The 17,257-nt window shown below is 31.2% G+C and overlaps 1 protein-coding gene across 6 annotated transcripts in view; it reads left to right on the forward strand.

Moving 5' to 3' along the window:
- The window catches only part of LOC126890664 (laminin subunit gamma-1-like), a 260,245-nt gene that overhangs the window by 169,882 nt on the left and 73,106 nt on the right, over positions 1 to 17,257 (forward strand). Inside the window, exon 1 of one of the 6 annotated variants that reach the window (XM_050659786.1) lies at positions 14,687 to 14,829. The exons of the other annotated variants lie outside the window; for them this stretch is intronic. Within the exon in view, the coding sequence (XP_050515743.1) occupies positions 14,760 to 14,829 (70 nt within the window). The 5' untranslated portion in view covers positions 14,687 to 14,759. Of the gene's footprint in view, positions 1 to 14,686; positions 14,830 to 17,257 lie in introns of those variants that run through there. 6 annotated transcript variants of the gene reach the window in all.

Raw genomic sequence — 17,257 nt, forward strand, 5'->3', positions numbered from 1 at the left:
GCACTACAAAAAATATGTACCAAATTATTAGAACTTGCCATAGAAATGTCCATCAAAGACATAAAAATGAAGATAAAAAATTTACGAGCAACTTACTGTCAGGAACTGTCAAAAATTGAAAAATCAACCAGGTCAGGAGCAGGTTCCAAGGACGAGTATAAGTCAAAATTAAACTGGTTCGATGAAATGCAGTTTTATTAAATGTGTACCAATGAAAATAAAAACAACGGTAAGTAAGATTGAATTATTTATTTATTTATAGTAAAGAAAATAGGTGTCAACACACAGGAAACTTTTGAAAAGCAGGGTGTTTTCTCTGTAGCGCGCACATAAATAAATAGTCAAGAAATCATTTTTAATTGCCAAGGCACCGCACCGTCATTGTTAAAGTAGGTTTTAAAAGTCTCTCTTCTCGCCATTGCTGACATCGAAGAATGATTACTCCCTTGTTGACATAAGCCTTCAAGTCCTGCAGTTTCTATTCTCCAAGAGCCATGGGAGGTATTTCCTGCATCAATATCTTCCCGGTCGACATCACTGCTGATTAAATAATTTCGATAAAAAAGGGTTCAAGGCAGGTTTTGTTTATATTCGATTCAGAGTTGGACTACCATCTCCATATAGTAACTATTTCAGCATCCTTATGCATCATCAGTGAAGATTATGCAGTCACAACTCTGAAGGGAATACAAACATTCTGCCTCTTTTAAAGCAAACCATCGCGATGCGATGAACCCGCCTTTTGAGACGCAATACAGCGACATCTCTCGTATTACGAGGAAAACGAAAAGCCCTAGATACAAAGTTTACTACTTTTTAAACAATTAGAATAATTGAAATAAAAATATAATAAACAATATTTTAAATCCAAGACTTTTCGTTAATAAACTGCTTTCTGGCTGCATCCCATATCTCCGGATTTTACAATATATAATCACATAGAGACGACGAAATAGGAGAAAGCAAATAGAGGACACTTAGGCAAAGTCTTGGATTTAAAATATTGTTTATTATATTTTTATTTCAATTTAGAGTTGTACAAGTTTGACTTGAATGTTTGAAATTGACTTGAGTTTGACATAATTTCAAGTCAAACTCAAGTCAAACCTTCTGACAAATAATTCAAGTCAAGTCAAACTGGTCCATAGTTACAGGTTTGAATATTCAAACTGTTTGTCAAACTAGTTTGAGAGTTTGAAAAATAATTTATTTAGTAATTTAGTAGATATACTTTTTTGTCGAGTTAGATGCTAGTTACCGATGACAAAATTGATGATATAGTACTGATAGCCAGAAATAAACAAGAATTAAAAGAAATAATAAAAAGACTAGAGACTATAGCGAGAAAGAAGGGGATATACATAAATGAAGAAAATACTAAATATATAGAATGAATACAACGAGAATACATACAAGGACAATACAGGACAATAAGCACAGAAAGAAAATCATATAAATTCGAAGAAGTATAATTATACCAATATCTAGGAGCGATAGTCACTAGGAGACCAAATATGAAAGATTAAAACCAAGCGAGAAATATGGCTGGTAATCTTTGTATCTTTGCTCTAAACAACTTAAGAAGTAAAAACATATCTAGAAAGGCTAAGATTGAAAATAGACAGTGATAACACCTATAGCATTATATGCCAGTGAAACACGGACAATGAACAAATCCGAACAAGTCATGCTGAAAGTGTGGGAAAGAAAAGTCCTCAGGAAAATATTTGTAGGAAAGCTATGAAATGGAATGTGGATAAAAATACCAAATGTAGAACTAGATCTATGGAGAACCGAATATAGAAGGGATCAGGGATCATCAAATCACAAAGACTGAGGTGGTTGGGACATATCCAAAGGATGACAAACATAAGACTTCCCAAAATAATACTAACGAGAGGAAAAAGAGGAAAGAAGAAGAAAAGTAGACCGAAAACCAGATGGAAGAACGAGGTTAAAAGAGACATAGAAGAAATTAAAATCACAAATTGGAAAAATATACCAGCAAACAGGAGAGAATGGAAATGAAAAGTAAACCAAACTATGGGCATTCTAGGCCTGGAGAGCTAAATTATATATTTACATCTGAGTACATAATGTGTAAAGACTTATAACCACATTCCTATAAGTATATAGAAATTACCATGATGTCGATAAAATTACAACATCCACAGTGGACCTACTCTAAGATGGTAAAATTACTATTCAAAGTTTGAAATATTGAGTTAAATTATGCTATAAAATTAAATGTAACTAAAAAGATTCTGGTGCTACTATAGCATGCGTTCTACCTGCGCATATCTATTGCAGTGCTATTATATTGTAGTGTGCAGAATAATCCAATTTTGTGGCTTATTCCAAACTAAAATAGTAAATTGATATGACAAAGTATTAATTACATTACATTTAATTAACAGTTAAAATAATAATTCTCATAATTTATGCGTTTTATTCACTTTGTAGAATTTCAAGATTTTTTGCCGGCACTATAATTATGTGTCGTAGACCGCAAGCCATAGCAGAAACGGATATTCGTTTGATTTTTGAACAGCAATAAAGCACTTGAGTCAGAATTCTCGTTTAAGGGATGCAATTAAAAAAGATAAACTGGAATTTGTCAATGGATAGTTGAGATATATTTATGAGAGTGTTTGTACTATTTCTTTTATCTAAGGGCCAGGTCGAAAACGCTGGTGGCATATGGTGTCAAGCTGTCAGTTCGCTCCAAAACGTACAATACAGAAGTATTTTTTAAAATTCAAGAGTTAAATAATCTACCTCTTAAAGGTTGTTTTCCTTTTTACATCATTATATAGACCAGTAAGGAATCTGCGAAAAAACGTCTATTTTTGGATGTGGATTTTTGCTGATAAAGTTAGGTGACACCTTCAGTAATAATAATTGACTTATGCTCCTTCTCAAATATGCCCGGAGACCGGAACATTAATAAAACAAATTTAAATATTTAAAAATTTCGAAAAACATCGATTTTTTTCTGCTTTCTTTGCTTATAACTTTAAAACGATTCGTTTTGGAACAAAGTCGTAGAGAAATAAAGGGATTTAAAGTCGTAGGGATTTGAACCCGCGATCTCTCGATCTCTGGTCCAATGCCCTACCAACCAGGCTATCAAGGCGCCTGTTATTGACGTTTCGCATATACATAATTACACATCACGGTGACAAGTAAAATATAAAAATAGATATTTTATTATTTTACGCCCAAGACAAATCCAAAGACACAAAAATTATAATAAATAGTACATTTACTAAAAAACACTAATATATTATTTTAATGGCTTATTTGCCATAAGATTAATAATACCACAATTTGCCACATAACTTGAAAGATTAGCAACGAACAACATACTATTGAACGTAAAGAAATAAATTATTAATCACCTAGGTAAATCTTGGCCATAGAAATAAGTTGCTTTAAACTGCAGTTAAATATATCGCAGTAAATACTTAAGGCATTACAATAGCTGTATACATGACGAATAGAGGAGAATTCAACATAAGGTTAGTTCTAGGTTGTGTATTTCTGAATGTAATCGAATTTCTTACTGGATAAGACGGATAAGGTTATAATAAATATACAATAAAATGTTTTAATAATACTCATCTTACTCCTGAGGAAGACAAATCCAAAGACACAAAAATTATAATAAATATATTTATTAAAAACACTAATATATTCTTTTCACACCTTTTCTTGCACTGATATATTTATACCTAACTAGAAAGATTTATGCCCGATTTCACCAACGATACCTACATATTTAAGAATTACCTAAGTGAGTTTAGGCACTTCCTAACTCTAAAACGGATTTCACCATACGATAAGAATTGCCTAAACCGCTTAAGCATTACCTTACGTTAGGATACGGATTTCGATCTCCCTAAACTTTAGGTATTACTTATCGTTGACAGTCAGGTTATATTTTTACAATTTTGACTAATCTACTTGTGACGTTTGTCAATAATTTGCTTCTTATCTTAATTTTTCTGTTATTCCGTAATATTAGGTATATTAGTTGTAATTTTGTATTTTCTTTTATATTATTAATATAATATATGTTGGAAAATATAAAAAATCCTTTGGAGTTTTTTACAGGTCTATTGACAAAATTATGTAGTCTACCTACTACCTAATAAACTAGTATTGTGGTTCAAAAACCCATTCATGATATCACTAAAAGTGTGTCATTAAAAATTAATAATAAAAAGCAATTTTCAACATATTATTTATTTTAAAATTATTTCATTAATGACAATTCAACTAACTTTAATTTTTCGTCATATGTGAAATTTAGAACTCTTTTCTTTTCCTCCATTTCACTGTACATATACAAATAACATACCAGACTATATTTATTATATACAAACTTAATTCACAAATAACTAACTACTAAATAAAATAACTATACAGTACAAAACTGAACATAAAACCAATTTGGCAAACAAACAATAATGACAAATAATAGAAAAAGTAAGAAAATGTCATCTTATTCTTCTTTTTATTTATCAAAAATAGTTCAAACGTACCCAAATTAATACCTAGGAAAGAATTTCCTAGATAAGCAGTTCTTTTAGTTATGAAACGCTATTGTTTTTAAGTATTGACTTAAGAAGTTCCTATCGATAAGAATTACTTAATAAGGCAACTGTTTAGGTATCGTTGGTGAAATCGGGCATTTTTTAGCATCTAAACGCCATACTGTCTGTGTGCGCATGCGGGCAGTATTATGAAATTTTACTCTCAATCGCGCCTAAAGAAGTATAACTTCAAAAACTTCCTCAAGTTCTTTGTTTATAACAATCTTATCGACATCCGGATCAACTGTGACCCAAAAAATTCGTGTTATACGGGTCAAAATACATAAAAAAACTTGGGTGAGTCCATCTAAATAAAGAAGCCCGTAGCACCCAAATTTGGTGTACGGCTTTAGCACATTACAAAAATTTTCTAAGCGAATTAGGAAGGTTCCAAGTGTAACCTAAGTGATGGAAAATCATTGAATAAAGACAGGCTTGTTTTGCCCCCTTATTTTATATTTATTGCTATTTTGAAGCAAGGGTGATAAATTAAGACATTTTTAACCAATCGCATCTGATATAAAATTTAATTATCTTTGTTTTATTTATATACGACTTTGTTCTAAAATGAATAGCTTTTAAGTTATAAGCAAAAAAAGTAGAAAAAAAAAAAACGAAATTTTTAAATATTTTATTTTTTTTTTATTAATGTTCCGGGCATATTTGAGAAGGAGCATAATTCAATTATTATTAACGAAGTTAATAATAAGGGGTAGGCGGTATAATACCGCCTACCCCTGATGATTATATTTCATATAAAAAAGAAAATATTTAAAAATAATTGAGTAATAATAATAGGGTTATTGGTTTTATGTCTATAATTGAATTTTTTTTCAGCTACAGTCTACAAATGTAATGTTTTAGTTTAAATTTTAAATATATTGACCTATCTATATGCATTAAGTTTTCTAAATTATCCAAACTTATGAACTAGCGCGTTTATACGCTGTTAGCTCGTACGTAGAGGAGATATTTAAAAATTCGCGAGCGCCAGTAGTGACAAGTCTGTAAACGTTTACTGGAAATTTGACATAAACGTCAAAGTGATTAATTTAAAATTAAAAATAAAAACATTAATTATAAAAAATATTAGTTGGTCAAAGCTGTGGTATATATTTTTACCTTAAATATACTTACGTTTTAAATACTGAATATGTTCCGTAATATGTAACTATAAATTAATCTATTAATCTTAGCGCCATCTACACGATAATTGTGAAAGTATCTGAAGTAAGAAATTAATATTTCATCAATAGAACGTCAAAATGATTTGTAAAATCTTAAAGAAATCCGTTACAATTTAATTACTTTTTGTGTTGTAAATATTAAGCTATAACAATTAAATAATAAATTTAAAAATTACCGGTGAAAGTTGCATTACTAATCCGCTAGGAGCGACACCAGCGAAGCTTAGAGCGTATAGGGTTTTATTTGTCTGTCTGTGGTTTAAGTATCATATTATCAGGTAATACATTTCAATGTTTATTGAAATTTATTTTTTTGTCTTGTTGGGGGGGGGGGGAATTTCTCCTATTTTTCCTCCGTAGATCCGCCACTGAGACATTATCGCACAAAGCACACACTTCACAACGAACGTAACTGAACACAATATGGTATTCAAACTTCAAACTGTTTGAAGAAGTTTGATTTCAAGTCAAACCTAAAGATGTTGAAATCAAGTCAAGTCAAACTTTTTTACAAAATAAGTTTGGTTTTCAAGTCAAGTCAAGTTTGTTGAGTAAAATCAAACTAGTTTGACTTGATGCATCTCTATTTCAATTATTCTAATTGTTTAAAAAGTAGTAAACTTTGTATCTAGGGCTTTTCGTTTTCCTCGTAATACGAGAGATGTCGCTGTATTGCGTCTCAAAAGGCGGGTTCATCGCATCGCGATGGTTTGCTTTAAAAGAGGCAGAATGTTTGTATTCCCTTCAGAGTTGTGACTGCATAATCTTCACTGATGATGCATAAGGATGCTGAAATAGTTACTATATGGAGATGGTAGTCCAACTCTGAATCGAATATAAACAAAACCTGCCTTGAACCCTTTTTTATCTTTTTCATTTTTACTCAATTTGTGAGTATTTAGAAACTGTTTTTCGGTCCTTTTCCTAGACGAAGAGAAGGTAAATGCGTGGCCTAAGTGTCCTCTATTTGCTTTCTCCTATTTCGTCGTCTCTATGTGATTATATATTGTAAAATCCGGAGATATGGGATGCAGCCAGAAAGCAGTTTATTAACGAAAAGTCTTGGATTTAAAATATTGTTTATTATATTTTTATTTCAATTATTCTAATTGTTTAAAAAGTAGTAAACTTTGTATCTAGGGCTTTTCGTTTTCCTCGTAATACGAGAGATGTCGCTGTATTGCGTCTCAAAAGGCGGGTTCATCGCATCGCGATGGTTTGCTTTAAAAGAGGCAGAATGTTTGTATTCCCTTCAGAGTTGTGACTGCATAATCTTCACTGATGATGCATAAGGATGCTGAAATAGTTACTATATGGAGACGGTAGTCCAACTCTGAATCGAATATAAACAAAACCTGCCTTGAACCCTTTTTTATCTTTTTCATTTTTACTCAATTTGTGAGTATTTAGAAACTGTTTTTCGGTCCTTTTCCTAGACGAAGAGAAGGTAAATGCGTGGCCTAAGTGTCCTCTATTTGCTTTCTCCTATTTCGTCGTCTCTATGTGATTATATATTGTAAAATCCGGAGATATGGGATGCAGCCAGAAAGCAGTTTATTAACGAAAAGTCTTGGATTTAAAATATTGTTTATTATATTTTTATTTCAATTATTCTAATTGTTTAAAAAGTAGTAAACTTTGTATCTAGGGCTTTTCGTTTTCCTCGTAATACGAGAGATGTCGCTGTATTGCGTCTCAAAAGGCGGGTTCATCGCATCGCGATGGTTTGCTTTAAAAGAGGCAGAATGTTTGTATTCCCTTCAGAGTTGTGACTGCATAATCTTCACTGATGATGCATAAGGATGCTGAAATAGTTACTATATGGAGATGGTAGTCCAACTCTGAATCGAATATAAACAAAACCTGCCTTGAACCCTTTTTTATCTTTTTCATTTTTACTCAATTTGTGAGTATTTAGAAACTGTCTTTCGGTCCTTTTCCTAGACGAAGAGAAGGTAAATGCGTGGCCTAAGTGTCCTCTATTCGCTTTCTCCTATTTCGTCGTCTCTATGTGATTATATATTGTAAAATCCGGAGATATGGGATGCAGCCAGAAAGCAGTTTATTAACGAAAAGTCTTGGATTTAAAATATTGTTTATTATATTTTTATTTCAATTATTCTAATTGTTTAAAAAGTAGTCAACTTTGTATCTAGGGCTTTTCGTTTTCCTCGTAAATAATTTCGATTTTCTATTCTCAACCAATTATGTAAAGCGCATGCTGCCAATACAATTTTGTCGACTGTTTCTACATTGGTTGGAATTGGTTTTTGGAATACACGAAATCGGCTTACAAATATACCAAAGGCATTTTCCACTATTCTTCTCGCTCTGGATAGTTGGTAGTTGTAAACTTTCTGTTCCAATGTTAAATTGTCACCAGGGTAAGGTTTCATAATGTAGGTTTTTAATGGAAATGCGGCATCCGCAACAATCACTCCACCCTCTGGTAAAAGATTATTCTCCAGTTTGTTATATATGGAGCAATTTTTAAATACGCTTCCATCTGATGCCATTCCAGAAGCCCCAACATCAACATAACGAAAGCAATAGTCATCATCTACTAACGCCATAAGAACAATACTAAACACCTTTTTATAATTGAAGTACATATTTCCACTATTACTAGGAGCGATAATTTGAATATGTTTTCCATCAATGGCACCATAGCATAAAGGAAAGTTCCATCTCTTTCTAAATCCATTTTCTATTTCCGCCCATTCTTCGGCATTATTCGGTATCTAAAAAAATAATAATATACCTATTTATTATAATTATTACTAAAGTGTTTCTTTTTTTTTGTTGTTGTAGGGACAGTCAAGAATCAGCAATAGATGAAGAGCAAGATAACAGCCCAGTGAGCCAAGCCAACATTGAAGAGAGTAAAGAAAATAATATTAACAACAGCTGCAATGACAATAGTGATAACAGTGAAGACGTTTCACATTGTTCATCACGACCACCTACATCTGTGACAGGTAATAAACCACAACGCGACGAGTCTGCGACGCCAACTGCGAAAACTACTAGTAAATCAAACGATAAAATCTCAGCTTCAACTCCGAAAAAGAGAAAAATTTCAGAAGTGGCATCTTTGGTTAGGGAAATAAAGTTGATAAAGAATGATTTAAATAGTACACCTACGGGTGAGCATTCTACACCACACGAAAATGAGCATGATATTTTTAGAACTTTTGTGAGTATCCAACTGAAAATGTTATCTACTACACGAGCTATTATGGCACGGGACAAAATCAATGCCATATTATCTTAGTCTCGCATGGAAGATCTGAACTACATAAACACCACATTTACATACCAGACGCCTAGTAGTCATTGCTCTTTAGATTCACACACAACAATTAATACTGTATCAATGCCACGTACATCAGGAGAGTCGGATTTGTCAATAATTACAGAAAATGAAGCTAATAATTATGAGGATCCTATTGCTTTTGCATTTCTCAATGCATACTTTTTTTATTATCTTATTTGTAATTTTGCTATAAATAAATACAAATATAAAGTTATTATTAGTACTAACCTTTGTTTTCTTTCAATGCCTTGAAGATTTCCTCACATACCTCTGGTATGAATTTAGATATGGAACACCTTGAAACCCGATAAAAGTGACTCAGTCTTCTGTAACTAATGCCGGGTGAAAGAAAATCTAAAGTGATCTCCAACTTTACTCTTGCTGGTAAAGCCTCTCTCATAATAGTATGCTGACGTTGAATTTTTGGCATTACAAGACTCAACAGAATCTCAAACACATCTGGCATCATTCGTAAAATACTAATATACTCTTTTAAGTCTTCATTGCGAAGTTCTTTTAAAACCAGTGCGGATGATCCACGTTCATTCCTTTTTAAAATCCATGGTCTTGTCCAAACACGTTTTTCCAATACAGCTTCTGTTAATCCATCCAATGCAATTTGACACAATTTCCGAAGTAAGTGTTTCAGTCGAACATTGTTTTTTTAGAAATATTTACCATTTTCAGTGGATTTGTTGCTCTATTGATCTCGCAATAGTATAATAGCTACTGGCTGAAAATTTCCTAGCCACATGTAAACCGTTCTAGCATGCGCCAAGCCAGGACAATAACTCAGGCTAGGATACCGGGATATCTAGCTTGCTATCCTAGCTTGAAAAACTAGCCTCGTGTAATCCGGACATAAGGTTTATTCATAACATAAAAGAAACATTTAATCCAATAAAAATATCATTTTCTCTACTTTAGATAAAAGAATTTGTTTTCGCATTCCCTTATCTATTTCTTAGTAATAAATATGTTTTATTCAGGTCGTCTCGTTGTTCATCATTAAGACTTCCCTTGTCCTCTTATCATTAAAAGTACATCGGCAACTTATTTCTAGTTAATTCTGTTTAATAGTTACGGCAGATACGGCATTTTGATGTCTCGTTAACGAAGAAAAGCTTTTTACATTATGAGAACTTATCTTATTATTAGTCGCTATATAAGGAATATACGGGGTCGACCAAGCAATAAATTTAAGTATTTTTATTCTCGATCGTGTTGCTTGTATTGATGTCTTAGCCAATTAGTTAAAAGTATAGTTTTATTTAGACGTATTTTAATTATTATATAATATTTAGTGTTTATTATAAAACAAGAATAAAAAACCGCGAAACGTAAAAATGAGTGGCGCGTACAATATTCCAGCTACAAAAGAGATGATATGAATATTATATTACGTGATGAGAAAATGTATTTTTATTTTGATGGAAAATAAGATTGTAGTTTTATTTTGAAAGATTTTTCCATAATATTTTTGCTAAATTTGAAGTAAATTTGGTGACGAGTTTTACTTAAAATTTAGCAAATATTATGAAAAAGTCTTTCAAAATATAAAATAAGTGTGCATATTTCTTATTGCTGCTTTTTCGACCAATAGCTTATTTTTATCGTATTCTTTATATTGTGTAAAACATATCACATACTCGTTTGCTGTTCTTTATTTTTAAATTTTCAATTTCAACATCTTTTTAAATGATTTTAAAATATCATTTAGTCTAAGATACGATATAAGGTCGATTTGCACCGATCTGCTTAATGGATAAAAATTATTGGATATGTAATTTAGCATGTTAACAATTACAAAAACAAGGGTTGCCCGAACTAATCTTGTTCTGACTATAATTAATTAATAATTAAAAAAACACTTTTTTTATAAATTAGAAAAAATTCGACCCGGGCAGATATTATTTCAGATTTTTTAGGTCATTCTAAACAAAAAACGTCTTTTGTAATTTTTCTCTAAAGTTGATCGTTTTCCAGTTATGAACAATTTAAAACTGAAAAAAGAACGAAAGATGACGATTTTCAAGGCTCCAAAATATAAGTATAATATATCATTTTTGAAATTACGAAGTACCTAAATTCAAGTTCAAACCTTATTCTATCAGTTCTTGATAAGTCTTTTGGACTTATTTCATTCTGAAACATTGTTTGTTAGTTGTTAATGCCCGTCTTTCCATAAGAAACCTTCCTCATTAACAATTAAAAAAATATGTTTTAGAATAAAACATGGCTAAAATTCTTATCGAGACCTGATAGAAAAAGTTTGAACTTGAACCTATGTACTTTTTTTTTTGTTCTGATTCTGGCCTTGGTTTATAACCTTTAGCCACGTAATTAAATATAAAATTATTATTCATTCATAAGTACAAAATTGTCCAGTATACACTTAAAAATAAAGAATAATAAAAAATAAAGCTTACAAATAACAATGTCTACTTACTATGTTAATAAATACAACAACTATGTTAATTTTTTTTCACTATATACGGTAGGAAATAAATCCGATTCATCCTCGCGGAGATTTAGAACCTCTTAGTGATTTTTTTATTTATTATTTTTTTTTATTATTATTATTATTATTTTTTAATCTTTTTTTAATTTTTTTTAACTTTTTATATATATATATATATATATATATATATATATATATATATATATATATATATATATATATATATTGTTTGAATATGATTCTTGAACCTTAATATATTTTTTAATTTGGGTTTCTTGGGCTTAGGTTCACAAAGAAAAAGAGATGGCTATGATGTTATGTCATATCATTTAATCGACGTTTCGACAGGAATATCCTTGCCTTTTTCAAGATCATTACGTGACTAAAAAACATTTCGTCAAAGATACAATACCAAAATTTAAGAAAACATTTTGACTTACCCTGCATGTAAAGTTGGCAGTGAACAATAACAATAATAGACGTCACAAAATAAAACAATGTTAAAAACATAGGGACAGACCCACTAGTAGATACATTTAAAATTTAGGTACTGTGTCGAATTATTGTGATGTTATATCGATGTTTCAAATATCAATCAATTAAATACCTAGTTGCTTCCGCATCATAGGCGTGCTGAAATTTCTTTTGTATTATATTTTAAATTAGATTATAATATAATTTGTTCAGATGTTTGATGTCCCTTTTGTCATTAATAGCATGGTTGTTCTTTTTTATTTCTATAGACTCTAGGAGCTCCCTCTTTTTCTTGTTGTGTTCAGTTTTTAAGATTTTGGTGTTGTCAAAATCGAATTTATGTTTTTTCTCGTTTTCATGTTTTGTGAGGGCCGTTGAGTTTTTTTTATCATATTTGTGAGAACGTATTCTTGAGTTGAGTAGCTGGCTGGTTTGTCCAATGTATACCCCATCGCAATCTGAGCAAGGGATTTCATATACTACATGCGATTTTTTTGATTGAGGAGTTTTTGTTTTTAGTTGTGTGAAATTCCTTTTCAATAGATTGTACCCTTTATGAGCAACTGTGATGTTGTGTTTAGATAGGAGATTTGCAAGCTGTTCTGATAACCCTTTTATATACGGAACAGACATATAATTCTTCTTTACCTTGTTAGTTTTATTGTTATTCTGGTTGTTGTAGAAAGTATGTAGTCGCGACTTAAAAGTGTTTTCAATGAGATGATGGGGGTAAGAATTAAGCGTCAATGCTGTTTTTGCCTTTTTTATGGCCTGAGGTCTGTTTGTGGGGTCGGACAATCTGATGGCTCTATCAGCTAGGCCAATAACTACTGATTTCTTTTGGGACAGAGGGTGATGTGAGTTGAAATTCAGATATCTCGATGACCAGGTTTTTTTAGTGTACCATGAAGTGGTTATGATACTATTTTCTCTATGTAAAGTCAGGTCCAGAAAGTTGATTTGACAATTTTTTTCTATTTCTAATGTAAATTTGAGTTTTGGGTGGAAGTTATTAAATTCGTTTAAATGACAAAACAACATATCGTGAAATGAAAAATGACCCCACAAACATATTTCAAAAAAGAAATAACGAATTAGTCGACAGATGGGAAAAAAAGTGCTACATCTCACCAAATACCGCTAACTTCCTCAAAATACATAATGCTGTTGCTCCAAAAATATACGGTCTGCCCAAAACACACAAAGAAGATATGCCTCTACGTCCTATTGTCTCATGTATTCAGTCCCCTTTTGAAAACCTCTCAAAATATTTGAAGAACATCATTTCTAATGTAATTAATAAAAATCCACACTATTTAAAAGATGCTGATCACCTGAAATCAAAACTCAAAAATACACATTTACCTAAAGAGTACAAATTAGTTTCGCTCGATGTCGTATCTTTATACACCAATATTCCAATAGCTTTGGCGAAAGATATTATTAAGCAAAAATGGAATGAAATCAAAATATTTACGGACATTCCACTAGAAGAATTTCTTTTAGCAGTTGAAACAACATTAAACTCAACATACTTTATATATAAAAACAAGTTCTTCCAACAAACAGATGGATGTGCTATGGGTGCTAGCATATCTAGTGCTATCGCTCAACTAGTTTTAGAGCACCTAGAAGAAATTGTCCTAAATAAAATAGATTTCGATATTCCTTTTTTCTATCGTTATATAGATGACTGTTTGACTGCAGCACCAGAGGATAAACTGGATATTTTGTTAAACGAATTTAATAACTTCCACCCAAAACTCAAATTTACATTAGAAATAGAAAAAAATTGTCAAATCAACTTTCTGGACCTGACTTTACATAGAGAAAATAGTATCATAACCACTTCATGGTACACTAAAAAAACCTGGTCATCGAGATATCTGAATTTCAACTCACATCACCCTCTGTCCCAAAAGAAATCAGTAGTTATTGGCCTAGCTGATAGAGCCATCAGATTGTCCGACCCCACAAACAGACTTCAGGCCATAAAAAAGGCAAAAACAGCATTGACGCTTAATTCTTACCCCCATCATCTCATTGAAAACACTTTTAAGTCGCGACTACATACTTTCTACAACAACCAGAATAACAATAAAACTAACAAGGTAAAGAAGAATTATATGTCTGTTCCGTATATAAAAGGGTTATCAGAACAGCTTGCAAATCTCCTATCTAAACACAACATCACAGTTGCTCATAAAGGGTACAATCTATTGAAAAGGAATTTCACACAACTAAAAACAAAAACTCCTCAATCAAAAAAATCGCATGTAGTATATGAAATCCCTTGCTCAGATTGCGATGGGGTATACATTGGACAAACCAGCCAGCTACTCAACTCAAGAATACGTTCTCACAAATATGATAAAAAAAACTCAACGGCCCTCACAAAACATGAAAACGAGAAAAAACATAAATTCGATTTTGACAACACCAAAATCTTAAAAACTGAACACAACAAGAAAAAGAGGGAGCTCCTAGAGTCTATAGAAATAAAAAAGAACAACCATGCTATTAATGACAAAAGGGACATCAAACATCTGAACAAATTATATTATAATCTAATTTAAAATATAATACAAAAGAAATTTCAGCACGCCTATGATGCGGAAGCAACTAGGTATTTAATTGATTGATATTTGAAACATCGATATAACATCACAATAATTCGACACAGTACCTAAATTTTAAATGTATCTACTAGTGGGTCTGTCCCTATGTGTTTAACATTGTTTTATTTTGTGACGTCTATTATTGTTATTGTTCACTGCCAACTTTACATGCAGGGTAAGTCAAAATGTTTTCTTAAATTTTGGTATTGTATCTTTGACGAAATGTTTTTTAGTCACGTAATGATCTTGAAAAAGGCAAGGATATTCCTGTCGAAACGTCGATTAAATGATATGACATAACATCATAGCCATCTCTTTTTCTTTGTGAACCTAAGCCCAAGAAACCCAAATTAAAAAAAATATATATATATATATATATATATATATATATATATATATATATATATATATATATATATATATATATATATATTTCCTAACACACATAGGTTACAAAATAATATACTTAATTAATTACAAGAAATAAAGAAATATCTCATTCATACATTACATAATACAAAGGAAATACGTATCCATTCAAACGATTAGTTTTACATTCACACTTTTAATTTAATTTTTTGAAGAAATGTCATAATTAGTTTAAAAAATTTAATGTTGTCTTCACTTAATAGTACATTTAAGTCTAGGGGAGTACTTAAACCTGCTTTCAGCAATTCTTGTAGCAGCCACATACTTGAATTGAGATGTAAGGGACAGTTAAAAAATATGTGATTTAGATTAGCTATGCTAGTTCCACAGTCACATCTGCCTGTTGGGTTGGGAGAACTCCGATTTTATGTAGATGCTTCGGAAAACATCCATGATCTACTTTTAATCTTAGGATGGTCCACACTGTATTTCTACTTAGTGCAACAACTTTGTAAAATTGGTTAACAGCTACTGTTGGTTGTAATTTAAACAAAACCTATGTACTTGATGATTACAAAAATTATATTTTTTACTTGTGTTTTTGAGCCTTGAAAATTGTCATCTTTCATTCTTTTTTCAGTTTTAAATTGTTTATAAATCGAAAACTATCAACTTTAGAGAAAAATTACAAAAAGCATTTTTTGTTTAGAATGATCCAAAAAATCTGATGTAATATCTGTCCGGGTCGAAAAATTTTTTTAAATGCATAAAAAAATGCCATTTTTTAATTATTAATTTATTATAGTTAGAACAAGATTAGTTCGGGCAACCCTTGTTTTTTGTAATTGTTAACATGCTAAATTACATATCCAATAATTTGTATCCAATAAACAGATCGGTGCAAATCGACCTTATATCGGATATACCCACTTCTTTATAGCTGCAATTTGTATGTATATTTTCTTTCTTTAGAACAGATATTTGATATATGATTATTTAGTCTGGCCGAAATCAAAATTAAGGCAAGATTTTCTATAATTAAACGAACCCCATTTAGAGGTTATTGAAAGCGCTACGTTGTTAACAACCAATAAGTCATATTGTAACGGCAACTCAAGTAATTTTAACTCCTTCCAAAGATCCTTTATTGCCTTTTAAAATTTATGTTCTTCAGCGTAGGTATATGTATAAATTTAGAATGTGTTATAAAAATGATTGTTAAAAAGTGGTGATTCTTTGTATACATTTTGTAGATAGGTACTTTAGACGACGGCGACGTAGGTCCAAATTCTATCTGGACGTAGGTCCAAATTCTATCTGGACGTATAAAGACTGCCTGAAATTTAGCTACGTTAAGCTTGGTTTAAATAATATTATTATCATTAGCATCTCTCGATCCACTGCTGAACATGGCCATCCCCTGTTTGTCTTCAAAGTGTTCAATCCTGTGCTTTTTGTATCCAGTTTTTGTTGTCCTTCGCAAGTCGTCTTGCCATTGTGTTGGTGGTCTTCCTCTGCTACGTTTATCGGCTCTTGGTCTCTATTCAACTAGTTTGCGAGTCCATCTTCCGTCCTTAATTCTGGCAACATGTCCAGACCATTTCCATTTTAAAATGGAAATGGAAATGGGCTTAAATAATATACATGTTGAAAACTTTTATTTCACAAGTTATCCCTAAAGCAAGAATTTAAATCCTTCTTGTATGTAAAGAAGAAGATGGTAATGATATCAGTATGGTATTAAGTGTATTAAAAATGTATCAAATGATGGAAAATGTACAAATTTTGAATAAAAGTTTTGAAACTTTATTATTTTAAAGAATAATAAATATGCAAAAGATTGATTACAAAATTGTTATAAATTAAAACAGAAAATTTAGAAAAATTGCAAAAATTAATTATACTAAATTTACAATCAAGATGCAGTAGAAGTAAACAAACCAAGACACGTTAAATGCTACTAGGAGCACTCCCGAATCATAATTTACAATGTATAAACTTTGGAAATCATGATTTGGGATTTACAATGTATATACATTGTAAATTATTATTCAGGAGAGCTCCTAGTAGCATTTAACGTGTATTGGTTTGTTTATTTCTAATGCATCTTGATTGTAAATTTAGTATAGATTGCATGAGGTCTCACTTCTTCCTCTAAACTCTCCCACAATAGTTTGAACAGAGTTTTATAGTTACAACTGAAGTTAAACGGAATGGATCGATTTGTTTGAAAA

The sequence above is a fragment of the Diabrotica virgifera genome, chromosome 8, assembly GCF_917563875.1.
Source record: "Diabrotica virgifera virgifera chromosome 8, PGI_DIABVI_V3a".
NCBI classification, from domain to species: domain Eukaryota; kingdom Metazoa; phylum Arthropoda; class Insecta; order Coleoptera; family Chrysomelidae; genus Diabrotica; species Diabrotica virgifera.